The following is a 26,696-nucleotide window of genomic DNA, read 5'->3' as shown; positions in this document are numbered from 1 at the left end:
TTGACGTCATCACGCCTCCACAATAAAAGCCTCCGACACACTGCGGTGCGACGTCGCGGTGCGTTCACGGTCCGGCTGCGCGTCATTGACAGTTCGTGTTTACTTCACGGTCCGGTTCTTCACGGGAGGCGGATTACGAGGCGGGTGGGGAGTCCTGGCGCAGCCGGCGAACACTGCGGCCGTGTTTCCGACGGCTAACTGCAGCTAGACGGAGGCCGGACCTCCTCTGACCGCCGAGCGGCAGCCGGAGCCCCGCGGTGAACCGGACACCGGTTCTGGGCCGGCGGTGAGTCTGTGAGCGGCAGGACCGCAGTGAACCGTAGTCGATCGGAAAAACTCTGATTTTTAAACCGACAGCCATTGTATGTATATTATTACACCGTAATAACATGTAAATCGAGCGGTATCGGTTGAAGGAGACGGTAGAGTAAAATTCGGCTCCGGTTAAATAAACACCGATCGATGGAGACATGAACACCGGCCCCGGAGGATCTCCACACCCGAGACGAGCTGTCCCAGAGCCCCAGAGAGAAATACCCCGCATTCTAGAGACCACTGCGGCCCCCTCAGGGTTCCTCTGAGCCCGGTACCGGACCTCCTGAACCATGGGGACCCAGGGACCGGGCAGGAAGAGGATCCCGAACCGGGAGAAGCTGACGGCCGAGGACGATGCCCTCAACCAGATCGCACGAGAGGTAAGGACACTCGCGATTGTCTTCTGACGTGATGATCGATTTTCTGTCTCATGACCGTGGATGGACCGCCAGGGCCGCACCCGGCAGCTCGGGGGCCACACATGAGCAGGGGGGCCTGAACTTTTAAAGTAGTTCATCTGAACAAAAGTGTGTTTGTGTGTGGTGGCCGTTTGTCCCACTTTCTGACAACCCCCCCCCCCCCATATCCTATCCCTGAGGTGTGTGTGTGTGTGTGTGTGTGTGTGTGTGTGTGTGTGTGTGTGTGTGTGTGTGTGTGTGTGTGTGTGTGTGTGTGTGTGTGTGTGTGTGTGTGTGTCACTGTCCATTGAACTGCACAGCGAAGAAATTGGCACGTCAGCACAGTGTGTGTGATCATCTGGACCTTGTTCTTCACAATCAATGAAGATTTGTCACGCTCACACCCTGAGTCTCTGTCAAGCTGCAGTTGTGCCGGTTGCCATAGCGACCAAGGGCGTGTGCACAGGTATGAAGTTGGGTGACATTCCAGCAGGGACGCGTACGACCGGCAGGACACCAACCAGAGACTGGATCAGAGAGCTGATCCAGACGTTCATTCATTAATCATGTTATCAATCGCACCTGTCCTAAACCTCGACCAATCAGTGTGGTTCAATATGCATGATTGATGACTGAAGATCTTGCTGTGCATATCGGTGATGAATAATTTCCGTGTCTGCAGGCGGAGGCACGGCTGGCGGTGAAGCGAGCGGCGCGAGCCGAAGCTCGGGATATTCGGATGAAGGAGCTGGAGAGGCAGCAGAAAGAGGTCAGACATTTACTGAGAGCCAGGAGGTTTGAACGACGAGGCTCCGCCTACTCGCGCTCACCTGTGCGAGGGATGTCAGGCGGGTGCGACCTGGATCTGACCCCCGATCAGTGAATGCAGCTAACGTGTTGAACAGCTCCTTCTGCTGCTCCCTCTTCAATTCTCTGTCCTCCTCTGTTCTTTCTCCACCTCCTCCCGCCTCCTGGTTTTGCTCCTCCTGCAGATGTTTCACAGCCACAAGGTAACCCCCTTGTTCTCATCCACCTGCGTTCGCCACCCGGGTGGAGTTTTGCTGTCGAGACACAACTAGTTAGAAGCTTAACTCAGCTTCAACTGTACATGGTCCATAACTAGTCTGAGCTTTTGTCCTCTTCATCCTTCTTTATACGCCGCCATCCTCCTCCTGACCTCTTCCTCCTGTTCCAGAGGTATTATGGTCTGGAGTTCGGTCACATTGAGCAGTGGATGGTAGGAACCTTCCGCTGAAATCAAGAAGCCGGTTAATCCCTCCAGCACACACACACCCCTTGTCTTTTCTGTTATTTCTTTGTAATTTTATTATTTTTAATCCCTGCTCAGTGTCTCACAGGCATGCTACACTATTAAACCCTGCACTGAGTCTGACAGGCATGCGTCAAACCCTGCTCTGTGTCAACCTGCAGTTTTTAAACCCTATTGTGTGTCTGACAGGCATACATTCAAGGCAAAATAAGTAAGAAAGCTACTGTGAAAATAGTCAGGTGTTCCCAATTGTCGCCTGGTATGGAAGGAGTCATTTCAAGGAGACAATCATATGCGAGTTGCCAAACAAGAAGCGCCGCATTTGGTGTTTCATTTTGGCAAACGAGCATCGGCCTGCATGTACGAAAGCCCGGAAAAGAAGCGGCTCAGAAATAGTTTCATGAAAGCCCAAGAAGCCTCATCATGCACATCTTACGGCGCGTTATTTTCCATGACCGTAGAGCTCCACGGGGTGGATTTCTGTGCTCCGTTCTTTCTGTGATTGCATTTGAAGCGTGGCGGGGTCGACGCTGCTCGGCGAGCCGCTCTCTTGACTCATCGAGTGACTTGGTGGCCGACCGTCTGCCGACGCCACATTTTTGGCTTTGCAAGTCCAGTCGAATTGGTTCTGTAGTCGAAAACCGTCTTTACTGCGTGTGAATCGTCTTTTCTTGTCGTCATGAGTTTAGCTTTCGCTACGCTGTCCGTCCTCTCCTAAACTCACTCTCTGAAGGGGAGGAGGGGGACGAACCCTCTCTGTAGTTTTTCATTTGGACTGCAGTTCCGATTTGAAACAGTAGGTGATAATGTTGCTTATTTCGCCTTTAAACCATTTTCAGTGCTCAGCGATAGGTGATTCACCCTGCTCTATGTCTGCCAGGCATGAATTGAACCCTGCTCTATGGCTGCCAGGCATGACTTGAACCCTGCTCAGTGGCTGCCAAGCATGAATTGTACCCTGCTCTATTTCTGCCAGGCATGAATTAAACCCTGCTGTATGGCTGCTAGGCATGTATTAAACCCTGCTCTTTGTTTTACAGGCATGCATAACCCTAATCTTTGTCTAAGGAAACTTTTAAACCCTTCTTTACGTCTTCCAGGCATGACTAAACCCTGCTTTATGTCTTATAGGCATGCATAACCCTAATCTTTGTCTGAGGCCATTTTAAACCCTGCTCAGTGTCTGACAGGCGTGCTCTCTTCCTACTCCTCTTGGAGTTTCTGCTCTGTAACTTCGCCTCTTTTCTCCGTGGCCTTTCAGGAGGACAGCGAGCGTTACTGCCGCTTCTCCCGGAGGCACGCCTCGGTCTGTACCTCTCTTCTTCCGTCCTCCTGTAGCGTGTAGCTGTGTGCTGCAGTTCACCCGTCACCCCTGGGGGGTGCTCACGTGTCGTCTGCACGCCGTGACATCCCGGCCGTCTGTGTTGTGTGTTCGCAGGTGTCGGACGATGAGGAGCGGATGTCCGTGGGGAGTCGCGGCAGCCTCAGGGTAAGTCCCAAAAAAAAAAAAACTAGGAAATAATTAGCTAAAAGTGGATATGCTTGATTAAAATGCCACCCTGCTCTGACCTCCTTCATGTCCTGTTTATCTGTTGGATCACATCCTTTCTTCTTGTTATCTTTTAACGACCTGTCATGCGCTCATGCAAACATGTCTGTCTTCTTCTTCTTCTCTGGTCTGAGTTCTTCTTCAATATCGCTGATTTCTGTCCTGATAACTGTCTGTCCTCCTGCTCGTCCTGTTCCACCTGTTCCTCCTGCTCCTCCTCCGGCGCCCCCTGCTGGTTCCTCCCCAGCCTTCAGATTATGGGGTTTTCTTGGGCTCCAGCTCTCGGGCGTCCTCCAGGGGGAGTTCAGCTCGGGCGAGCCCAGTGGTGAGCTCTGCTTCTGGGTGTGTGTGTGTGTGTGTGTGTGTGTGTGTGTGTGTGTGTGTGTGTGTGTGTGTGTGTGTGTGTGTGTGTGTGTGTGTGTGTCAGTGCTCCTCTCCGGGCTGAGCTCCATCGCCCCCTGCTGTGTGTGGGTGCGTGTGTGCGTCTCCATGGAAACAGCATCACTGACGTGGTTTTTGTGTTCAGGTGGAGGAGCGGACTGACAGGGATTTCCTGGAAAAAGTCAGTGAGGTTTCATAGATTTTTTTTTTTGTTTGTTTGTTTACTTGTTTGTCCTCCATGCGATGAGGTTTTCCTCACTGTGTCACTTCCTGTGGGCGTGTCAGGGCTCCCGGACGGCGTCCACGCTGTCGGCCGCCACGCTCGCCTCTCTGGGCGGAGCTTCGTCTCGCAGAGGGAGCTGTGACACGTCGTTCTCCGTGGAAACCGAGGCGTCGATCCGAGAGATCAAGGTACGTGGAAACGTTGACTGTCGGATACGATCAGCTGTGCGTACGAAGGTTTTAACGGTGAAACGTTCGCAGGACTCGCTGGCGGACGCGGAGGAGAAATATCGCAAGGCGATGGTTTCCAACGCCCAGCTGCACAACGACAAGTGCACTCTGATGTACCAGGTGGAGGCGCTGAAGGAGGAGCTGGGCGACATGGAGGAGGCGCTGTGGGAGGCCAGGAGGCGAGGGGACGACACCAACAAGGTCGCTCGATCAATAAACGCCACCGCAGTTCGCTGATTCACCCTTTGCTGTTGTTTCTGCTCAGCTGTTGATGCTGTTGGTACAAACGACTTGCTGCTGTCGACAGGAGCTGGAGCGGGAGCGTCAGGCGCACAGCGTGCTGCAGTTTCACTTCAAAGAGATCAAAGAATCCCTGACTCAGACGGAGGAGCTGCTCACGGTCAGACACCGCTACATGTTCTACCTTAGCTTTAGTACACCACGATCCGTCCCTCGCTCCATCCGTCCAACTCGCTCCGGCTTTACGATTCCCTTCACTCTGCTTTAAACTCACTCCTACTAATTTCCACTGTCTGCTGGTCTTTCCTGGTCTTGACTGGGTTTCTGCCGCCCCCTGGTGGGCAGGAGGTGTCAGAGCTGCGGTTGAGGAGCAACACGTACCGTCAGGATGTCTCCGACCTGCAGGAGGAGCTGAAGTGGAAGGAGAAGAAGATCGCGGTACGACTCTGGCCGCTTCAGTGTCGAGAGGCAGAGCTGGTGCTGGCAGGACGGGACGGGAATGTTTGAAAACTAAATCTGGTTCCTCGTTTGGATTTCACAGCGACGCCGCCGTCAAACGTTTTAAATAAAGCTCAGCTCTGCCTCGAACTGACTGACCAACAAATCAGCAAACTTCAGTCTGCAGCTTCCTGTTGGTTCCTGCTTTAACATTTCCATTTCTTCTTTCACTAACTCCTCACCTCCTCTTCCTCTTCCTCCTCCTCCTCCTCGCCTCCTCCTCCCGCCTCAGGCGTTGGAGCGTCAGAGAGAAATGTCGGAATTAGTTGTGCTGGATCGAGACCGTCTGAGGGAGAAAGTGATGCGTCAGTCAGATTTACTGAAGGTACAGCTGAAGGTCACTACCTCTGACCTTTGACCCCGAAACCAGCATGTTCTTTGATCGAAGAGAGGTTATGATTTTTTTTTTTAACTGGTAACTTTTAGCTGCTTTTTTAAGTCTTTCAGTAATCAGTAAACCGTCACTAAATCTGAAACATGTAAACAACTCGGTGAACATCTGAATCGGTTTGTACCCAGATGCACTGTGAAAAAAACGTTTCTTGTTTATTCTCGACAGAAACACGGAGTGGTCGTCTCTCCGGACGTCACCACAAATGGGGAGACGGATGACCACGAGGTCGGCTCCGAACTGGCTGAGGAGTCCTCCCCTGGAGCCAGAGAGAGCATGCTGGGTAATGTGAAGGACTTACTTTCCTCGTAAACGCTTAACAGTCTCTTCATTTGTGTTGACTTTTGGTTTGTGTGTCGCAGAGCTGCGTGTGAAGAAGCTCCTCGAGGAGCGCCACAGTTTACAGGATCAGGTGAGTTTTGACCCCGCCTGCGGTTCGTCCCCGCGTCGTTGCCGCGGCCTGAACGTGTGTGCACATGCTAACAGGTGAGACTGCTGAGGACTCAGCTGGAGGAGCGTCCAGCGGAGGTGACCGACGGCATGGAGGATCCCGAGGGCGCCGCCCAGGAGAACGGGATGGACGTCCAGCTGCTGGAGCTGCAGAGTCAGTACTGTGTGTGTGTGTGTGTGTGTGTGTGTGTGTGTGTGCGTGTGTGTGCGTGCGTGCTTCATGCTGGATTTTGTTTTTTTCTGTTCAGGAGACACTAATCGGCAGATCAGCGAGCTGAAATTCAAACTAGTAAAGTCTGAACAGGAAGTCGCTGCGCTGGAACAGAACGTACGTATGAGTAGGAGATCATCGGCGTACAGGGAGAGTTTCTGTTCACACCTTATAGGAACAGAAACAGGGACGGACTCGGTTTGTCTTCTCTTAGCTAGCGGGGAAGCAACAGTGCTCGGATGTGTTTTGATAGTCTGGCTCCGTCTTCACACTATAGAAACCAGACTCAGCAGCTGATTGGCTGCTCTCCGGTTGTTGTTGTTTGGGTGGATGAGTCTGATTTGCTCAGAGGTTGACGACGGGCTCCTCCTCAGGTGATTCGCCTGGACGGTCAGGTGACCCGGTACAAGACGGCGTCCGAGAACGCCGAGAAGATCGAGGACGAGCTGAAGGTTGAGAAGAGGAAACTGCAACGAGAGGTCAGAGCAACCAAACCCCCCAAACGTTTCCTACAAGCTACATATAAAAGATGCTCTATTAGCGAGGTTAATTTGACTTGGTTTTGTGGATTTGTGTTGTGCAGCTGCGCGCTGCTCTGGATCGGGTGGATGAGCTGGAGGTGACCAACGGCCACCTGTCCAAACGCCTGGAGAAGATGAAGGCCAACAGGACCGCCCTGCTCGCCCAGCAGTGACCCGCAGAGCGTCACCGGCCCCGGTGGGTGGAGTCGTCTTCAGCCGCCAAGCTCAAAGTTCAAGTTCTTCTTCATCCGGTCCCAGAGGTGGTTATCTCCACTCAGAAACACACCATCAAAGCAGACAGGTCCTAAATAAAGTTTGGCTGATTTTTTTTCAGTTATTGTAGAGCATGAGGGAAAAAAAGCCTCAATATTAACTGAAGAAATGTGTTTTTGGACGTGAAGATGAGAATCACTTCCTGTACAGTAAACCCGCCCACCCAGCTGCTGGGAAACATAAAACAAACGCTACATCTGCCTCATCAGCGTCCATCTCTGTAAAGTCTGCCACTACCTCCTCTACAACACTGGGGGGCGCTGCTCCTCCATGAAGTACTGCAGAGACCAGATCACACTGGATTGTACCTGATCGGACTGGATCACATTTTATTTATATTTCTATCTTTCTGTTGTTCTTGGTGGTTTTCATCTTTTTGTTTCTTTGTTCTAAAATCTTTGTACGAACTTTTTCTCATTTTTACTTCTATTGTGTTTTGGGGGGGGGGTGTTTTTTTTTTTTTTTGTGAAGCTGATGCACTTTTACGACAGAAAAACACATACTGATGTGTGGGACTAACCCCCGCCCACTCCGTGGTTACCTGTTCAGGTGAGGGGGAGTGGGCGTGGCCTCAGGGTGTGGGTGTATATATGAAGACGCGGAGGAGAATCAGGAGCTTCAGATAATCGTCACATTCAGACTTTTTGCACTTTGGATGTAAAATCACCAGCTTTGTAAATGTAAAGAATCTTCATGTCTGTAAACATACAACAAATGAATGAATGAATGAATGAAGCAACAACTCAGTAGAAAGAGAAACATCCATCATGGGGAGCGCATGGACAGTGAAACATTTTGGATCGAAGTCTTCCTGTGTCACGTCTCGTATCGTGATGCTGTGCAGCTGTTGAATGTAGGTGCTGCGGTGCGGTGACCGATGGTACGATTTCCCCGCCAAGAGCGGCGCTTCACCGACGTGTGTCTGACGGTTGACATTAAATTGATATGAAACGTATTTCATCCATGATATTCTTTTTTTCTTTTTCCCTTTTTTCTTTGTGTATTTGCTGAAATAAAGTTTGGCTTTAATCTAAAGAGGGTAACTTATCACTCCTGATCACAACCTGATGTCTCAGATCTGATCCAGAAATCCAAATCCTGCATCTGCCAGCTTGACCCGATACCAAGATTCAAGAGTTTATTGTCACATACACAGTAAAAAAACACACAGGCTTAATGCCATGCAGTGAAATTCTTTGATTGCATGCTTCAAGGCAGCATAAAAGAGAAGTAACACTAACTTAAGATATATAAAAGGAAGAGCAAAAAGAAAAAAAAATAGTGCAAGAAATTTTGAAAAAGTACAATCTGCATGCAATCCAAACAAAAAGGTTGTATGCAGTGGTATACAAAACAATAAAATCTATACACAACACAATGCAAAAACGAAATAATAAAATAAACTTTCAGGTTTAGCAGCATAATATATAATGTGTCATAAAGATTTAAGACTTGTTCAGGAGACCAATAGCTTGTGGGAAGAAACTGTTTGCGAATCGGGTGGTTCGGGATCTCATACTCCTGAAGCGCCTTCCTGAGGGAAGGAGCTCAAAAAGTGAGTGCTGTGGGTGTGTATTGTCCTTTATGATGTTGTGGGCCCTCCTGATGACCTGACCATTGTAAATGTCCTGCAGGGACGGGAAGATCACTCCAGAGATTTGCTGTGCGCTTTTTATCACACGCTGGAGTGACTTCCTGTCCTGCAGGGTACAATTTCCGTACCAAACAGTGATGGCACTGGTGAGCACACTCTCAACTGCTCCTCTATAGGCTCTATGCACAACTCAGCCACTTCCTGAACTTCAGGAGGCTCCTTGTTTCCTGTCTTTCATGATAGGATGAGCTGATTAATGCAGGTGTGTCTGAAGCTGTTCCAGAGGTCAGACACACCTGCATTAATCAGCTCGTCCTATCATGAAAGACAGGAAACAAGGAGCCTCCTGAAGTTCAGGAAGTGGTGAAGTTGTGCATAGAGTCCATAGAAGTTGCTGAGGATCTTAGGAGACATTCCAAATTTCCTCAGCCTCCTAAGGAAGTACAGTCGCTTGTGAGCCCGTTTAGTTATTTGTGTTATGTTGTGTGTGCAGGTCAAGTCATTACTGATGTAAGTCCCCAAGAATTTAAATGTATCCACCCTCTCCACCTCAGCCTCCCCGATGGTAACGGGAGAGTGCTGGACCCTCCTCCGCCTCGGATCAATAATCATCTCCCTGGTTTTGTTTATGTTCAAGGAGAAGTTGTTTTTCTGACTCCACGCCACCAGACTGTTCACCTCTGCCCTATAGTCGTCCTCCAATCCCCCGGTAATCAGTCCCATGACCGTGGCGTCATCTGCAAACTTAACAATGCTGGTGTTTTTCCCAGTGACCCCACAGTCAGGTGTAAAGGGAGTAGAGCATTGGACTCAGCACACATCCCTGGGGGCATCCCATACTGACTTGAATGATGCTGGATGTCCGGCCTGCGGCCTGTCAGAGAGGAAGTCCAACACCCAGCTGCACAAAGATGGCGTCAGTCCAAGGGTGAGACGTTTCTCACACAGCCTCAGAGGGGGGACAGTGTTAAATACTGAGCTGTAGTCAACAAACAGCATCCTGACATACTGTGTCCTTACCCTCGAGGTGTGTGAGAACCGTGTGGAGTGCAGCACCGACCACATCATCAGTAGATCTATTTGGTTGGTACGCATACTGGGATGGGTCAAGGGTGGGTGGTACTACTGTTTTGATGTGACTCCATCACTATCCTCTCAAAGCACTTCGTCACAATGGGGGTGAGTGCTATGGGACGATAATCACTGAGACACTCGACCGGTGACTTTTTAGGGAGTGGCACTATGGTGGACTTAAAGCAGGCAGGTACAGTTGCATGTAACAGAGACAGATTAAACACGTCAGTGAACACATCAGTCAGTTCTGTTGAGCAGACTCTGAGCGTGCGGCCCGGGATGGAGTCAGGACTAGATGCCTTCCGAGGGTTAATTCTACTCAGGACCCTGCGCACCTCTGCTGATGTCACTGAGACTGGCATCGCCTCTGTTCTCTCGCTGCCTGGCACCACAGCACGGCGGTTAGTGTTCGGGACCTCAAAGCGGGCATAGAACTCGTTAAGTTCATCTGGAAGTCCCGCCTGGCTGGATGTAGGCCATGCAGTCCTCTGCCTGTAGTTCATTATCTGCTGCAGTCCCTGCCACATGCGCCGAGAGTCAGAGGTGGTGTAGTAATCCTCAAGCTTTTGTCTGTATTGGTCCTTGGCTCGGCAAATGGAATGGCGCAGGCCATATCTGGCCTTTTCGTATTCCTCGGCGTCACCAGACACAAATGCAGCAGAGCGGGCATGTAGCATGGACCGCATCTCCCCGTTAATCCACGGCTTATTTTTGGGGAAGATTCTGCATTGTTTAGTGGGGATGATGAGATTAGTGCATGTGCTGATGTAACCAGTCACACCAGCAGCATACTCCTCCAGGTCTACAGAACCGTCATTCCTCAGCACAGCACACCCCCCCCCCCCCCCCCCCCCCCCCCCCCCACCCCCCCCACCCCACCCCCAGTCAGTGCGCTTGAAGCAATCCTGGAGAACCAGCGCTGATTCCTCAGTCCATAATTGGTAGGATTTCCTGACTGCTGGCATGCTCTTCAGAAGTTGCCTGTAGGCAGGGTACAGGAAAATGGAGATATGGTCAGACTGTCCGAAATGGGGGCGGGGCACAGCCTTGTAAGCAGTCCTTCACATTGCAGTAGACCTGGTCAAGGATGTTATCCGCCCTTGTCGGAAAGTCTACATATTTGTTGTACCTTGGAAGGACACTTTTCAGGTTGCAGTGATTGAAATCGCCAGCTACAATGAATACTGCATCTGGATGTAAAGTTTGTGTTTGCTGATATGCTCGTGTAGCACCCCGAGTGCAGTCACGTGATCAGCCCGTGGTGGAATATAAACAGAGAGCATTTACACAGCGCTGAACTCTCTTGGTAGATAGAAGGGTCTGCATTTTAACATTAGCAGTTCGATGTTGGCAGAACCATGTTTTCCTACTACCTGAACATCCGTACACCACCTGTTGTTGATGTAGACACAGACACCTCCACCTTTGGTCTTCCCTGAGTCCGATGTGCGATCTCCGTGGTGCACAGTGTGTGTGTGAAGCAGCAGAGCTGAGTCCGGTACGCTGTCCGAGAGCCGGTTTCCGTAAAAATAAGAGTGCAGCAGTCTCTCGTTTCCCTCTGTGTGGTCACTCTGTTCCAGTGCTCATCTATTTTGTTATCAAGTGAGCGTACGTAGCTACAAGCAGGCTCGGCAACAGGTGTTCCGTGGCTCTAGCCTTTAGCCTAGCATGTAGTCCTCCTCTCTTGCCTCTCTTCCGCTTCAGGCGCGCTGTGTGCAGCCTGTGCTGGTCACGCGAGGCAGTTGTCTGATGTTGACTGGGCATAGCCCTGGTTAGCCACATTAGCTGAATCCAGTCGGAGGAGGAATCCGGAGTCCAGTAGGTTAAGTTTGGGCTCAAAGAGAGTTCCACCCATATCCAAAAGCTCCCTGCGACTGTACCTGATTATTGCACTGCAGAACAGGAAGTTTGACAACAGCAGGAACACAGAAAAACAACACAAGACTATGTTGTCGGGAGAGCAATGCAAAGATGTCTGCCACGACGGGCGCCATCTTGGCAAAGGTTCCAAAAGCCACTCCAATAACTCGATAGAAACCATATGTCTGCAACATTTCATGTTTGATCACCACCTTTGTCCATTTCATCCTTCAGCTCAGGCTCTTGAATCTGCTGTTGTAACTCCAGTTGGTCTGAAACGTCGCTGTGCCCTTAACTTCAGTCCCATTTCCAATCTTTGCTTTCTTTCTAAGTTTTCTGAAAATAACTGTTGGATCTCAAATTCACTCTGACCCGTCCTCTTCATTGTGCATCTCCTTCCATCCCATTGGTCATATTACAGGTGTCTGTAACGACCATACCTGGCTCCTGTGCTACGCAGATGATACCCTGCTCTACCTTTCAGCCCACATGGCTAAAATGTGTTTAAACTGAAACTCTGTGGTAAATCGATTCAAACAAACAGAAAAAAGAGAGAGTGAGAGGAAATGAAATGAAGATGCAAAGTCTAGTTTCCTGTTTTGAACCTTTATTGTGGGTTAAAACTGACCTCAGGTGTCAGAATTAAAGGTTTCAAATCGAGTTAAAAAGTGAAATGTGTCAGTTGGTTTCCGTTTCTGTTTTTCGTGTGGGGAGCAGAGTGCGACGTTCTCACGGTGTTGTGTTGTTAGGCAAGCTGCTGTGGTTATCTGTGATTGCAGGCGGCGCCGGAGAGCCCTCAGTGGACACACCACCACATGACCGCCAAGGAGGTCAGCAGGCCAATCAGAGAGCTGGCTGCGGAGGAGGGGGCGGAGTTACACAGGTCCGAGTCACAGCACTTAAAAGTGAAGTTGGAAGCCTGAAAGAGACCAATCAACAGGTGGGCAGCAGATCAATATAACTGCTTATTATCAGTTCTTCATTATTTGTCAGTATATGTGTAACACTCATCGTTAGTATCCCGGGGTTTGTTCACATCACTGATTCTAGATTACAGTTTATGGATTAGATTATGCAATGATTTCTGTGATTACAGTTTATTGCTCACAGATTAAAGGTGCTGTAGGCAGGATTCGGCATCCCCGCCATCTTGCTTAGGTTTACCTAAGCAAGATGGCGATTTGACTCATCTAAGATGGCGATTTGAAACCCAGCACAGCCAGTCCTGTCCTGTTTTCTCTGACATCACGCCCTTACGCAAGTTAAGCTCCTCCTACAAGATCGTGCGACAAACGCCCCTCGTTAGAGCCTCAGGGGCTCTTCTGATTGGTCAAAGATACCTGGAGCTGTGAGATTCCTTTTCAGCTCAGAACAGAGACAGATGGAAACGCTGCGCCCTCGCGGTAGTGCAATTATGCTACACTCCTAAAGGATTATCAATGGATACTCTAACATTTAATCCAAATAAAACACTGAAAAATTAGCACTGACTAGCAAAATCCTGCCTACAGCACCTTTAATGACTGCTGAGGATAAAAAACACCTTGTTCTCTCCAACAGGACAGAAAGTTCAACACAAAGGAGTTGGAGCCGGATCTGTGACCTCTCCTGTGACCTCTGACCAGGTGAGGCTCAGTAGAGGTTCTGGGTTGATTCAGAATGCAGCTCTTTACCTGCGGGAACATCGGGCCCAGTCGACTGTACACACAGTCTGAATACTTCAGACACTGTCGGTAGGTCATCCCACCTGTGTGATGGCACAGCACCCCAAATCAGGTGTACAGGTGTGTCATATGTACAGATGTGTCATGTGTACAGATGTTGTGGGCAGGTGTGTCCGTACCCCTTTCGTTCAGCGTGAGACATGCGTTCTCATAGCTACAGTCCTGTTTGGTGCAGCTGGCGGTGTAGTCTTTGCAGGTGTAACAGCGGATCGCCGTCCCTGAAGGAAAGCAGGAGACGGGTGAGTCCAGATCCAGCGGGTGGGTTTTGGACGTATGACAGTGTGGTTAGGTATGGTTACCATGACGACTTAAAACAAAGTTAAACTTTCGTGAACTGAAAGAGCAGTGAAGTGTGTCAGTAGTGCGATCACAGAATATGTCAGAGTTAGTTACAGACCAGATGAGACCTGATCAGTGTGACCAGGTGGAAAGATCAAACGCACCGAGTCCGATGAGAGCGGAGAACACCAGCAGGCAGATTCCCAGGGAGCGCTTCATTTTCACCTCAGTGCAGGTCAAACACACATCTGGATTCAGAACAGAGAGTCGAACAGGTCAGAACTCACTGGGTATGCTGTGTACCGTGTGTGTGTGTGTGTGTGTGTGTGTGTGTACCCACCCAGCAGCAGTACTCCTTCAGCTTGGTCTTCCTGTTATGGCCGAGGATGTGGTGGAAATGAGAATTGATTCTGGCAGAGTGCAGACTGCACTTCAGAAGTAACACCCAGTGGAGGAGGAGCGACGTGCTCTGGGAGGACACACACACACACACACACACACACACACACACACACACACACACACACACACACACACACACAAACACACACTGTAAGCGTTACCAAGAATTTCAAAACAAAGGTTCTTTTTCAAAGACCAGAGAGGTATTTTTTTGTTATTTACCTGACGGTTTCGGCAGCTGTCAGCTGTCTTCTTCAGAGTGTTTGAAAAAGAACCTTTGTTTTGGATTATAACTTGGAAGACCAATGAACCTTTTTGGACTGTTACCAAGAATTTGTAGTTTTTGTGTGTGTTTTTGTTGTTTTGTGTCTCGGTGTGGTTCTTTTCTGGTTGATTTTCTCGTCTCTTTACAGTTACTTTCTTTCATTAAGTTGTGGCCTTGTGTGTCTTTTGTTTAATTTTGTGTCACTGTGTTGTTTTATATCTCTTTTGTGGTTGTTTTGTGTTTCTGTTACAGGTACCGGGCGGCGGCTCCCGTGGGCAGTTATATGTTGCTGAAACGATAAAGTAGAAGTGATGACACCGGAGCCGTGGCTTCTCCTTCGCCTGATCATGCAGTTATGAGAGTGATCCGGAGGGTGAGGTGACAGATACCACAGACTCACAGTGCCTCCTACTGGTTGGAGTGCTGCGACTGCATGTCAATTTCACAAATCATACCTTTTATAGGTCTTCTTCACCAAATATTACAAAAACATCAAAGGGCAAACTCAAATAAACACAAAAATATATTCACACAAGTGGGCACACACTGGTGGGCATCACATTTCTTTGTAGTTGTATTCATATCTGTAACTGTTTGACGTCTCTCTTGAGGTATTTTATATCTGTTTGTCTATTTCCTGTATATTTGTGTCACTTTGTGGTTGTTGTGTTCTTTTTCATCCCTACTGACCGCCAGAGGCGGTGCTTAAAGCACTGGAACGTTCCCTTCGCGCATGCTCAGTTCGAGTATGTATACCAACAAAGTCACTCGTGACCCCTGGGTGATCCAGGAACTGCTTAAGTTCAGGGTTCCACCCACCACTCGTCTCCTATTTTCTTCTCGCGTTCAGTTCGTGTACACCTGACGGGACGAGCCTGTACGGCGTCATGATGCACCGTCGCTGGGAGCCTTGTGACCTTCGAGGTCGGAGCTGCTTTATGCCCTCCAAAGGCTGTGATGTGTTGTGGTCCCGTTCATCTGATTCTGCGGCGCTGTGCGTCGCCTGTGGTGAGAGATTCATTCATACCTCCAGCAGACGGTAAGGCTGCTGAATCTACTATTCCTCATGGTGAGTGATGGGTTGAGCGGCTGCTCATGGCCCGTCCCCCTCCCCGGACTGTGGGCATACATGCTACTGGGGTGGGGCCGTGTGTTGCGGCGCTTACGCTGGGTGCGGTGTTTCCGCTGTTGCGGCGCTTACACTGGTAGCAGTGTTTCCGCTGTTGCGGCACTTACGCTGGTTGCGGTGTTTCCGCTGTTGTGGCGCTTACGCAACGCCAGGTTACGGCATTTCCACCAGGTTGCAGTGTTCCGCCACGCCAGGTTATGGTGTTTCCACCAGGTTTCGGTGTTTCCGCAGCACCAGGTTGCGGTGTTTCCGCAGCGCCAGGTTGCGGTGTCTCCGCCAGTTGCAGCGTCTCCGCTGGTGCGGTGTTACGCTATTGCACTGTCTGCACTCTTTGTGCAGTGGACCGCTCCGTGTACTGCGCGAGCGGCGGCATAGCCTTCAGTTCTTGGTGCTAAGTCACAGACGTTGCTCTGTGGCCGGTGTTCCAGCCTGCCGCCCTGTCCTTTTCCCCACACCTGTTTCTCGGTGTGTGGAGCCGCTCCTGCGGGAGCAGCAGGGCGATCGTTTTCCCCCCGCACCCACTTGGTTTGCTGTGCAGGCCGCGTATATGCCCCTTCCCTCGGCTTACCGCACCACCGTCCCGGGCACCTGATACTTTGACTGATAGCACCACTGCGGAGCAGTGAGGAGCAGGTGTCCCTGGTCGACTGTTTTTTTCCATTGTGGTGCTGCCCGGCTGCTAGCTTCACACTCTGCGTTTGCCGTGCAGGCGGCGTATGCCCCCTTCCCTCGCCTTACCGCGCTGGCATCTCCTACTCCGGGCGCCCGGTCCTCCGACGGGCTCAGCTGCAGTTGCTGTGCAGGCGGCGTACGCCCCCTTCCCTCAGCTTCTGCGCTGCCATTATTCTGACCGGCTGCGTGCGCGCGGCAGTGCGGTCAGGCATGAGGAGAGAGAGCAGTCGCCTGGTGGCTGCTCTCTCTGCTAGTCGTGGATGGTGTCTGGTTTGGTTGTGCAGGCGGCATGCGCCCCCTTCCCTCAACCTCCATGGACAGGATGTGATATGAGGTGGGAGAGCCGCGTGTTTGGTGATGGACGGCTCTCACCACGGTGTTGCCTGGGGAGCCCCCCGTACAGGCGGATGATGGCCGCGACCACTGTCCCAGTTGTCTTGGTCCTGTTCACCTCAGGGAGGCGCTGTTGTACAACCTGTGCATGGCCAGTGGCTACATGCCCTGGGCTCAGCGGGCTGGCTGGCTGGCGCTGGTCGCTTCTGCTGCTGGGGGTGCCCCCGCTCTCCCCCCTTTTAGGGCCGGGGGGTGTACTCTGGCTGCTGTGCCTGGCGCAGCTGCGGCCGGCCTGGAGCATATGCCAGATGTGGGGCCGGATATAGCGTCCCTCAGCTGCTCACGCTACCATTGTGCTGGCCTATTGCACGCACCCACCCTGGCTGTCAGGTGGCACGGTGGCAGACGGTGGAAGGAGCTGTCGGGCTTCCCTTCCTGGATGGCTGGTGTTCTGCGTTGCTTCGCGGGAGGCATACGCCCCCTTCCCCACAGTTCCCCCCCTTCACTATTGGTGGCGGGTGTGCGATACACGCCCCCGCTGCTGTCGGGTGGTGCCACTTTGGAGGCTGTTGAAGGAGGGAGCGGCTGCGCAGCTGTTCCCTCTCCTCGATGTGGCCTTCGCTGGGACCCTGGCCGGTGGTTAGCGTCAGCTGTGCAGGCGGCGTGGGCTGCCTTCCCTCAGCTTACTGCATCGTTGCTGTCCTACTGCCTTCTGGGTGCTATTTGCACCCCCCCCCCCCCCCCCCCCCCCCCCCCCCCCCCCCCCCCGCCACCCCCACCCCCCCACCCCCCCCCCTCTCGCCCCTGGTGGTGGACCTGGTGGCGGCTGATGGAGGGGGGCTGCCGGGGGCAGCCGTTCCTCTCTGGGATGTGATTCTGCCGGCTTGCTGGCCGGTGATTGAGGTTGGTTGTGCAGGTGACACACTCCTCCTCCCTCTGCTTCTTGTATGCTGCTGTTTCTTCTGGCCTGGTACCACTCCGACAGCACAGCAACAAGGGTGTCGCTGTTCGGCTGTCCCCTCTCCCACATACGGCCCCAGCTGGCTTTCAGGGCCTTGATCACACGGCGTCCGCTGTCCGGGCAGCGTCCGCCCCTCCCCCAGCGTGTCGCACTGCCTTGTATCGACTTGTTGCGTGCACCCACCGTTCCCGGCGGGTGGCACCGCGGGGCAGGCAGACGGTGCAGGCGGCTGCTCAGACCTCCGCCTGGGTTGGCTCTCTGAGCTGCTAGCCCGGTGATTTGCGCTGTGGCCCCGCTCTGGTGGGTGGCACTACTGTGGCGGTTGATGGAGGAGGGGGCTGCTAAGCAGCTGGTTCCCCTCCTGGACGGAGCTCTGTTCAGGCGCGCCTCGCTTGGCTTGTCGGCATGATCTTTGCTTATTGCGGTAGGGCTAGCGTTGGCTGGCTCTCGGTTATGGGCCGCATGTGCTGCTTCCCCTGCTGTAGGACCCCGCGGTGGCAGTCGCCTCGCGATGAGTCTTGGTTGGGCATTGCCACTGGAAGCACTGTTGTGTTCTTCCGGCTTATTGGTGCCTGCTTTGGAGCAGGGCACCTCTGGCGAAGGGGCAGGAGGGAGAGGGTGCTGCCGTGCCACTGTTCCCTCCCCTGAGCGTGGTGCAGCTACCCGTTGTTGACCTTGCCATCGTGCGCTGGCTGTGTGGGCGGCGTATGCCCCCTTCTTCAGCGTATTGCACTAACTTATCTCCTGACCCTCTGACTGACACTGTGGGGGTCGGTTCGGCTGTATCCGCCCCTGCCTCATTCCCAGCAGGTGCCGTCTTGTGAGACGGAGGGGAGTGGGGGCCGCCATGCGGCCGCTCCCTCTCCCGGATGTGGCTCCGCTGCTTTGCTGACGTGGTGCTGTTGCATCGGCTGTGAGGGTGGCGTGTGCTCCCTTCCCACAGCTTATCGCCCTGGCCCCGTCTTGTCCTACCGAGCCGCACTCCTGGTGTCGGCCTGGAGCCTCTAGCAGGTGATGGCCGTGTGTCACCTTTTCCTAAAGGGGGCTTGTACGGACCCTGTTTGTGGTGTTACGTGGCCAGCTTAGGGCGCCCCTACTGGGTGTAGCATCAACCGGGCTTCGTGGGCAGGCCTGTTGGGTGATGGCAGGCCTACCAGTGGCGTTGTGGTTGGCGTCCTATCTGGCCGGCCGGCAGGTCGTGTGCCTGCAGGGGCCTCAACGCGCTGATGGACTCCCTCTCCTGTTGGAATTCTCCACCAGGGGGGTGGTGCCTCCATGGGGGATATGTGCACTAGGAGGTGCTTAGGAGGTGGCCACTTTCCTCCTAACCCCCCGAGAGCCGCTGGCCTCTGGGCCACGAGGCGCTCGTGCACTCTTGGCCGCAAGTCCTTCGGTGGACGTTCCCACCAGCCCCTCTCCTTGGCCGACGCCCATCAGGGTGCTTCAGAGGGGCACACACACACAGTGCTGCTGGTGGCCCCCTACTGGCCGGCGCAGGCTTGGTTTCCTCTGCTCCGCCGGTTGTCCTGCGCAGCCCATGGCCCCTTCTCAGCAGGAGGGTTCTGCTGTCTCAGTGCGGTGGCCGGGTAGGGCACCCCCGTCCTCACCATCTCTGTCTTGCGCCTGGCGACTGAGGGGCCGACTCGCTGCTGAGCAGCTGTTCGGAGCCTGTTGGGCGAGTCGCCTCAGATGCTTGGGTGCCCCCTACCAGCGGCTGCCTGATAGTGGTGAAAGTTGGTTGCACGGTGGTGCAACAGCCATGGGGAGGACCCGGTGCCCTGCCCAGTCCCCGTGGTCCTGGACTTTGGCAGTCTTTGGACGCAGCCCAGTCCCTGTTCACCCTGGGGGTGTTTATGGCGGCGGGGCAGCCCGCCATGCATGGTTGCAGGCGGCGCAATTGGGGACCACACTCTGGTGTGGGCTTTCCTCAGGGGGGCTCTGAGGCCTACCCCCCCGGAGGCCGCTCGCACCCACCTTGGATCTGCATCTGGTGCTGGGGAGCTTGTCAGCTTCCCTTTGCACCTCTGGCAGCAGCAGAGCTGTAGTATGTGTTGCGTGAGACGGCGTTTATGCTGGCCGTTACCACGGCGTAGCGTGTCTGCGCACTCTGTCTATATGCCCGGCATGCCTCCGGTGGCGCCCGGATGGGGCGCGCGGCGCGCCGGCCAGGGCTCTTGTGTCCAGTCGGAGCTCTGAGAAGCTACATGGATGCTGCGGCAGATTTGCGGACATCTGACCAGTTTGTTGCCCACTACGGAGGCCCTAGTCGGGGCCCTAGTCAGTAGGGATGAAATAGAACGAAAGTTACGAATGTAACTACGGTTCTATGAGTCCCGGATGACCGCCAGAGCACTCTGTCACTCGGAATCCTCGTGGTCACGCGAGAAGATTCCGTAGGAGACGATTGGTGGGTGGAGCCCTGAACTTAAGCAGTTCCTGGGTCACCCAGGGGTCACGAGTGACTTTGTTGGTATACATACTCGAACTGCGTATGCGCGAAGGGAACATTCCAGTGCTTTAAGCACCGCCTCTGGCAGTCATCCGGAATTCATAAAACCGTAGTTACATTCGTAACTTTCGTTTCTCTTCATGGTTGTTTTGTGTGTCTTTATGTTTGCCTTGTGTCTCATTGTATGTGTTTTGTGTCTCTCTGGTTGCCTTATGTGTCTTTGCAATAGTTTTTTTGTTTCTTTCAAGTTGTTTTGTCGTTGTTTTGCTATCTGTAATTGGGCTGCATCTTTTTGCCATTGTGTCTCCGTGACTTGTGTTATTATCAATTTTTCCCTTCTTGCATTTGGTCTTCTGTATCTTTGTAGTGATTTTTGTGTGTGTGTGTGGCGTTTCCACCTAATTCTTTGGTGGAGCCTCGCCGGCGTGGCGCTGGTGCTGGCGGAGCGGCTTGGCATTGGGCCGTTTATCTCAGCGCAGAAGAAGAAGCTCAGTGTTTTGTCCCAGGTTGACCTCACACCAACAATAAGTTTTCTGAAAATAACTGTTGGATCTCAAATTCACTCTGACCCGTCCTCTTCATTGTGCATCTCCTTCCATCCCATTGGTCATATTACAGGTGTCTGTAAGGACCATACCTGGCTCCTGCGCTATGCAGATGATACCCTGCTCTACCTTTCAGCCCACATGGCTAAAATGTGTTTAAACTGAAACTCTGTGGCAAATCCATTCAAACAAACAGAAAAAAGAGAGAGCGAGAGGGAATGAAATGAAGATGCAAAGTCTAGTTTCCTGTTTTGAACCTTTATTGTAGGTTAAAACTGACCTCAGGCGTCAGAATTAAAGGTTTCAAAGCGAGTTAAAAAGTGAAACGTGTCAGTAGGTTTCCGTTTCTGTTTTTCGTGTGGGGAGCAAAATGCGACATGCTCACGATGTTGTTAGGCAAGCTGCTGTGGTTATCTGTGACCGCAGGTGGCGCCGGAGAGCCCTCAGTGGACACACCACCACATGACTGCCAAGGAGGTCAGCAGGCCAATCAGAGAGCTGGCTGCGGAGGAGGGGGCGGAGTTACACAGGTCCGAGTTACAGCACTTAAAAGTGAAGCTGGAAACCTGAAAGAGACCAATCAACAGGTGGGCAGCAGATCAATATAACTGCTTATTATCAGTTCTTTATTATTTGTCAGTATACGTGTAACGCTCATCGTTAGTATCTCGGGTTTTGTTCACGTCACTGATTCTAGATTTCAGTTTATAGTTTGTATTATGCATTGATTTCTGTGATAACAGTTTATTGCTGACAGATTAATGACTGCTGAGGATAAAAACCACCTTGTTCTCTCCAACAGGACAGAAAGTTCAACACAAAGGAGTTGGAGCCGGATCTGTGACCTCTCCTGTGACCTCTGACCAGGTGAGGCTCAGTAGAGGTTCTGGGTTGATTCAGAATGCAGCTCTTTACCTGCGGGAACATCTGGCCCAGTCGGCTGTACTCACAGTCTGAATACTTCAGACACTGTCGGTAGGTCATCCCACCTGTGTGACGGCACAGCACCCCAAATCAGGTGTACAGGTGTGTCGCATGTACAGATGTGTCATGTGTACAGATGTTGTGGGCAGGTGTGTCCGTACCCCTCTCGTTCAGCGTGAGACATGCGTCGTCATAGCTACAGTCCCGCTGTTTGGTGCAGCTGGCGGTGTAGTCTTTGCAGCTGTAACAGCGGATTGCCGTCCCTGAAGGAAAGCAGGAGAAGGGTGAGTCCAGATCCAGCGGGTGGGTTTTGGACGTATGACAGTGTGGTTAGGTACGGTTACCATGACGACTTAAAACAAAGTTAAACTTTCGTGAACTGAAAGAGCAGTGAAGTGTGTCAGTAGTGCGATCACAGAATATGTCAGAGTTAGTTACAGACAGATGAGACCTGATCAGTGTGACCAGGTGGAAAACTCAAACGCACCGAGTCCGATGAGAGCGGAGAACACCAGCAGGCAGATTCCCAGGGAGCGCTTCATTTTCACCTCAGTGCAGCTCAAACACACATCTGGATTCAGAACAGAGAGTCAAACAGGTCAGAACTCACTGCGTGTGCTGTGTGTGTGTGTGTGTGTGTGTGTGTGTGTGTGTACCCACCCAGCAGCAGTACTCCTTCAGCTTGGTCTTGCTGTTATGTCCGAGGACGTGGTGGAAATGAGGAGTGATTCTGGCAGAGTCCAGACTGCACTCTGGCAGAAGTAACACCCAGTGGAGGAGGAGCGACGCGATCTGGGAGGACACACACACACACACACACACACAAACACAAACTACAAGCATTATCAAGAATTTGTAGTTTTTGTGTGTGTTTTTGTTGTTTTGTGTCTTGGTGTGGTTGATTTCTGTCTCTTTACAGTTACTTTGTTTCATTAAGTTGTGGCCTTGTGTGTCTTTTGTTTAATTTTGCGTCACTGTGTTGTTGTTTTATATCTCTTTTGTGGTTGTTTTGTGTTTCTTTGTAGTTTTATTTATATCTGTAACTATTTGAGGTCTCTCTGGAGGTATTTTATATCTCTTTCTATTTCCTGTTTATTTGTGTCACTTTGTGGTTGTTGTGTTTCTCTTCATGGTTGTTTTGTGTGCCTTTATGTTTGCCTTGTGTCTCATTGTATGTGTTTTGTGTCTCTCTGGTTGCCTTATGTGTCTTTGTAATAGTTTTTTTTGTTTCTTTCAAGTTCTTTTGTCGTTGTTTTGCTATCTGTAGTTGGGCTGCATCTTTTTGCCATTGTGTCTCTGTGTCTTGTGTTATCATTATTATTTTTTTCCTTCCTTGCATTTGGTCTTCTGTATCTTTGCGGTGATTTTTTTTTGTGTGTGTGTGGCGTTTCCTCGCCGGCCGGCGTGACGCTGGTGCTGGCGGAGCGGCTCGGCGTCGGGCCGTTTATCTCAGCGCAGAAGAAGAAGCTCAGTGTTTTGTCCCGGGTTGACCTCACACCAACAATCGTTTCGATGTTCACCGAGACAAAGAGTTGAGGACACAAACACAACACAACTGTACGTGTGTCCGTCACAGGGCCGCCATTGTTTCGTTACACAACCGTTTGAATCAGCCGCCCGGCCTCCCACTGCTCCACTGCCGCTTGTGTAGGCTCACACTGTAACGCATCCATAAACTGTTTGTTCTCTCTGCTTTCATAAATCTTCTCACTTTTATGACTCCAGTTCAAAGAGAAATGCTTTTTTATGGTCAGTTTCATTCAAAAAAAGAACAAAAAAACTTCACAACTGTATTCTTAGTTTTTGAAGATGGCCCAAGGCCGTTGTCGAACCAGGTATTGAGCACAGGCTTGAAGTGTTGGCGATGCCGGCATGATGGTGCCCTCTGATTGGCCGACAGGCAGCAGGTGAGACAGGTGTGTTGTGATGAAACAGGAAACCTTCCTTCATAATTCAGTAGCAGCAACTTTGACCAGCTGCAGGAGACTCGGGCCGTTTCTACCGTCTCTGTTTGCACCTGATCGTCGTTCCTCATGGATCTGGACAGCCTGGGTGAGTTACGGCAACTTTACACGCTGCTTTCCTCAATTTGTTTTGTTCTACTTGTTATTTGTTTTTTACTTTGTCAATAGAAGCGATGAATGAAATCCGTCCATCTGTATACAGAGCGGCCGTTAAGCTCCAGACTCTGCAGAGGCTCTGCCACAGTGAGTCGCACTCTGTTTACAAACAAACAAACAAACAACCCCTCTGCCCCCACGCTCTGTTTACAAACAACACTTCTTTCACAAGGACTCACACTGTTTGCAAATAATCCCTGCCACTGTCACGGTGCATCAAACAACAACCTTTTTAAGTACTGATTGTGTGTCTTTGACTTTTTAAATGTTGTTTGCATTTCTTTTGACAATGATATTTATATTTTTGGTGACATTTTCTGATGTTTCAAACGCCAAACAATGCACATCTGAACAGCTACAGATCAATATCAAGACTCTCAACACTCCACGCCAAAATTCTTGACTCGCAGGTCAACGCGCCATTGAAGCCATTCTTTTTGGACAAGTAATCTCTTGTGTGAAGCACAGGCGAGCTTCAGAGCCAGCCGCAGTTCAACAACAGCTGCTGTGTCTGGAACTCATGCTATGTTCAATGCCTCGGACGGAAAACAACATTGTGGGATTCTATCTGTGGACCTTTCTGAGGTGTTTGACTCGGTTTGAGCGGAGACTGGGGGACACTGGAGGAGGCCGTCCACCGATGCTTTCTCGTAGTTTCTCTGTCTTTCAGCTCTTATTGTTGTTTGTTTGTGCGTCCAGTGGACGTTGTGTTTGTGCGACATGTGGCGGCGGCGCCGCCGCGCTCGGTGGGTGGAGCCATGAGTCGGGAGGAAGTGACGCGTGCGCTGGACAGGATGTTTCACAGCGTCTCGCAGGAAGTGCCGGGCCAAGCGGCGACTCCAGAGGAAGCCACCAGCCTGATGTTCACCATCTTCGACCGGTCTGCTTGTGGAAGAAACACGATGATCAATAAAGTTTAGGACGCTCCAAAGCTTTCTTCCAGTCAGCAACACTCCGTCTGTTTGTTTGTTTGTTTGTCTGTCAGTGGTCGTAGCGGCCGTGTTGCCGTTCGCTCTCTTCACGCTGCTCTGATCGCTCTGTGCGCCGACACCTTGCAGGCGAAGTTCACAGGTGAGTCAGATTCCAGGAAAACAAGCCTTTTATTTACTGTTTAGCTCATATAAAACCTGCAGCCTCTCCGGCGTTTCCTCGGCCTGCTGCAGGCCTGCTGGACGTGTTGGACGACAAGTCAGGATCCGTGAGCCGCTCAGGGCTCAGGTCGCTGCTGCAGGACCTCAGCCAGGTCGGTCAACCAGGCTGCACTTCCCAGAATGCACCTGCGGCTGTGCTCCGGCTGTAACGTGTGTGTGTGTGTGTTTAGATTCCGGCGGCCGTACAGGAGGAGGGGGCGTTCGGTGGCGTGGAGGCGGCGGTCAAGTCGTGCTTCGACGGGGTGAGACCGCTCACACGGCGGCAGCGCGTTCACCTCGGTCGTCATGGAAACGCGCTGACATGGAGTGTTTACAGGCGCTGACCCCGGCCGTGAGTCGACGGCACGTGTTGTCGTGGCTGCAGACCGAGCCGCGGCTGTTGCTATGGTTACCGACTCTGTACCGGTTGTCCGTCAGCCGCGATGTGACACACAACGTGCGCTGCCACACCTGTAGGACCTCCCCCATCACGGGGCTCAGGTGAGTCCGAGGGTCCGACGGATTCCGCCAAGACTTCACCGTGACCTTTGACCTTTTATTTTTTTTGTTTCCCTCTTTTCAGGTTTCGGTGTTTAAAGTGTTTGAACGTTCACGTGTGTCAGAGCTGCTTCCTCAGCCTCCGACAGACCAGGAAGCACAAGCGCGGACACCCGGTGCTGGAGTTGTGCACGCAGGTAACGCCCTGGCCCAGAGGCTCCGGTCTTTACGGCAGATGAGCAGAACGTGTGTCTCCCGTCCGTCTACAGCCCACCTGGAGGGAATCCCTCAGCTCCTTACTGCACAGCACTCGCCGTGTGCTGTTGCCGCGGCGATACACCCAGAGAGACTCTGTGAGGAAGAGGGTGGTCGTGTGGGCGGAGCCAGAGGATGCTGGGAACAGGTGGGGGCGGGGATTGAATGAGTTTTCAGAGTTGGGCCACCTTGTGAAGTACGTGTTTTTGCCAGTGCCCCGCCCCCTCTTGACGCCCTGACGGGATTGGCCGACTCGGTTCCCGGCCCCTCCCCTGAAGAAGACGGATCCGGCGATGGCTCGGCGCCTCCTTCTCCTCCGAGGACAGATGATTCCTCAGAGCAGGTGATCCCTGAGGACCTCGCTGTCCACGTGTCTCGATGTGACCATGAAAACCTGACGCCATGTTTCCTGTCGAAGGCGGCGGCGGCGGCTCTGCTTAGCGACGTCAGAAATCTTCAGAGAGACAAACGGTGAACCAACAACCGTCGCCTTCGTCACGGTGTGTTTGTACTTATTGCGGGAGCCGCGTCGGGATGTTTGTGTCCTCGCCAGGCTGTGGGAGGCGGAGCTCCAGGAGTGGCGGGCCGCTGTGGAGTCGGAGCAGGGCGACCTCGAGTACAGGTGCTCAGAAATGGAGGTTACCATGGAGACACTGAGACAACACAACGCTCACCTGCAGGACATGCTCACCCAGGTAAGAGAGGAGTGCTATCACTGGCTCCTGCGTGGTGAAATGCATCATGGGAGTAACATTTCTGGATTTTTTTTTTTTTTATGAATTTTCAGGCTTTGAACAACAGAAGAGAAGTCAATAATTTGGAAAGAGGACAGAACGACGGCAGGGAGACTGGAGACGTCAGTGACGAGGACAGCAAAGGAGTGGACGACGTGGACAGAGAAGAAGCTGGCGAGACGGAGACAGGACACGTCAACAAGACGGACAGGAAGCAGGAAGACGACGCAGACGGCGGACACGTCAGCGACGCAGACACGGAACACGAACGTCTCCCAGACGGAGGGGAAATCACGCCACCCTCTGACGTGCAGACGAATGATGAAGAGGAGGAGGAGCTGATGAAGACCATGGGCGGCTGGAGCGACGAAGAACCAGAAACTCCATCTCCCACGATGCACCAGCACTTGGCGGCGTCACATGATTATTACCTCGAGGAGGAGGAGTCCGAAGACGTGAGCCTCCATCAGCAAATGAGGTCACAGAATGGACCGGAGGAGGCGGGGCTAACGGAGGACACCTGTCCGTCTGATGGAGACGGCGGCAGCGGGACACGTCGTCCAGAGGATCTGCTGCAGGAAACCGTCGACCGACTCAGGACGGCGATGGAGACAGGCCGGTGGACACCGACAGGTGAGACGCCTGTTGTTCTGTTGTTGACGTCACCTGGCCGTTACAAACCCGTGCCTCTGCTCGTGTGCTCAGGTGTCACGAAGAGGGCGGAGCTTGTGGATGCTGCAGAGCAGGTGGGCGACTCGATACTCCACCTGGTGGACGGTGTCAAATGACGACCGGACG

General features: G+C 52.3%; 4 protein-coding genes across 5 annotated transcripts; 2 read left to right on the top strand and 2 right to left on the bottom strand.

Annotated features, from left to right (window-relative positions):
- Positions 1-29: 29 nt before the first annotated feature.
- LOC115383854 (leucine-rich repeat flightless-interacting protein 2-like) lies at positions 30-7,902 on the top strand. Of its 2 annotated transcripts, XM_030086048.1 has the most exons (18): positions 30-695; positions 1,396-1,482; positions 1,706-1,723; positions 1,909-1,950; positions 3,245-3,289; positions 3,422-3,472; positions 4,059-4,094; positions 4,199-4,324; positions 4,397-4,567; positions 4,674-4,766; positions 4,952-5,044; positions 5,337-5,429; positions 5,664-5,778; positions 5,858-5,907; positions 5,982-6,099; positions 6,194-6,273; positions 6,531-6,635; positions 6,740-7,902. In XM_030086048.1, the coding sequence occupies exons 1-18, from the start codon at positions 606-608 to the stop codon at positions 6,848-6,850; spliced, it is 1,524 nt and encodes a 507-aa protein (XP_029941908.1). In that variant the 5' UTR covers positions 30-605; the 3' UTR covers positions 6,851-7,902. The 2 variants fall into 2 exon arrangements, with proteins under 2 accessions (XP_029941908.1, XP_029941909.1); XM_030086049.1 differs by lacking the exons at positions 1,706-1,723; positions 1,909-1,950; positions 3,245-3,289; positions 4,952-5,044; positions 5,337-5,429 and having other exon boundaries at positions 31-695.
- Positions 7,903-12,068: 4,166 nt separating this feature from the next.
- Positions 12,069-13,872, bottom strand: LOC115383866 (CD59 glycoprotein-like). The gene is made up of 5 exons (XM_030086064.1): positions 13,822-13,872; positions 13,646-13,729; positions 13,322-13,420; positions 13,152-13,225; positions 12,069-12,397 (listed from the first exon to the last, which is right to left on the bottom strand). Exons 2-5 carry the CDS (start codon positions 13,698-13,700, stop codon positions 12,275-12,277), a joined length of 351 nt encoding a protein of 116 aa, XP_029941924.1. The 5' UTR covers positions 13,701-13,729; positions 13,822-13,872; the 3' UTR covers positions 12,069-12,274.
- A 6,614-nt stretch (positions 13,873-20,486) lies between these two features.
- LOC115383865 (CD59 glycoprotein-like) lies at positions 20,487-21,840 on the bottom strand. The gene is made up of 5 exons (XM_030086063.1): positions 21,822-21,840; positions 21,649-21,732; positions 21,323-21,424; positions 21,153-21,226; positions 20,487-20,803 (listed from the first exon to the last, which is right to left on the bottom strand). Exons 2-5 carry the CDS (start codon positions 21,701-21,703, stop codon positions 20,681-20,683), a joined length of 354 nt encoding a protein of 117 aa, XP_029941923.1. The 5' UTR covers positions 21,704-21,732; positions 21,822-21,840; the 3' UTR covers positions 20,487-20,680.
- Positions 21,841-23,194: 1,354 nt separating this feature from the next.
- dytn (dystrotelin) lies at positions 23,195-26,686 on the top strand. Its single transcript, XM_030086095.1, has 13 exons — positions 23,195-23,213; positions 23,297-23,368; positions 23,981-24,161; positions 24,267-24,352; positions 24,445-24,524; positions 24,603-24,674; positions 24,749-24,912; positions 24,995-25,106; positions 25,179-25,312; positions 25,378-25,635; positions 25,718-25,859; positions 25,952-26,531; positions 26,604-26,686. The coding sequence occupies exons 1-13, from the start codon at positions 23,195-23,197 to the stop codon at positions 26,684-26,686; spliced, it is 1,983 nt and encodes a 660-aa protein (XP_029941955.1).
- The last annotated feature ends 10 nt before the right edge of the window (positions 26,687-26,696 follow it).

Source organism: Salarias fasciatus (genome assembly GCF_902148845.1).
Source record: "Salarias fasciatus chromosome 23 unlocalized genomic scaffold, fSalaFa1.1 super_scaffold_20, whole genome shotgun sequence".
Lineage (NCBI taxonomy): Eukaryota > Metazoa > Chordata > Actinopteri > Blenniiformes > Blenniidae > Salarias > Salarias fasciatus.
This window is presented reverse-complemented; position numbering and strand designations above follow the sequence as displayed.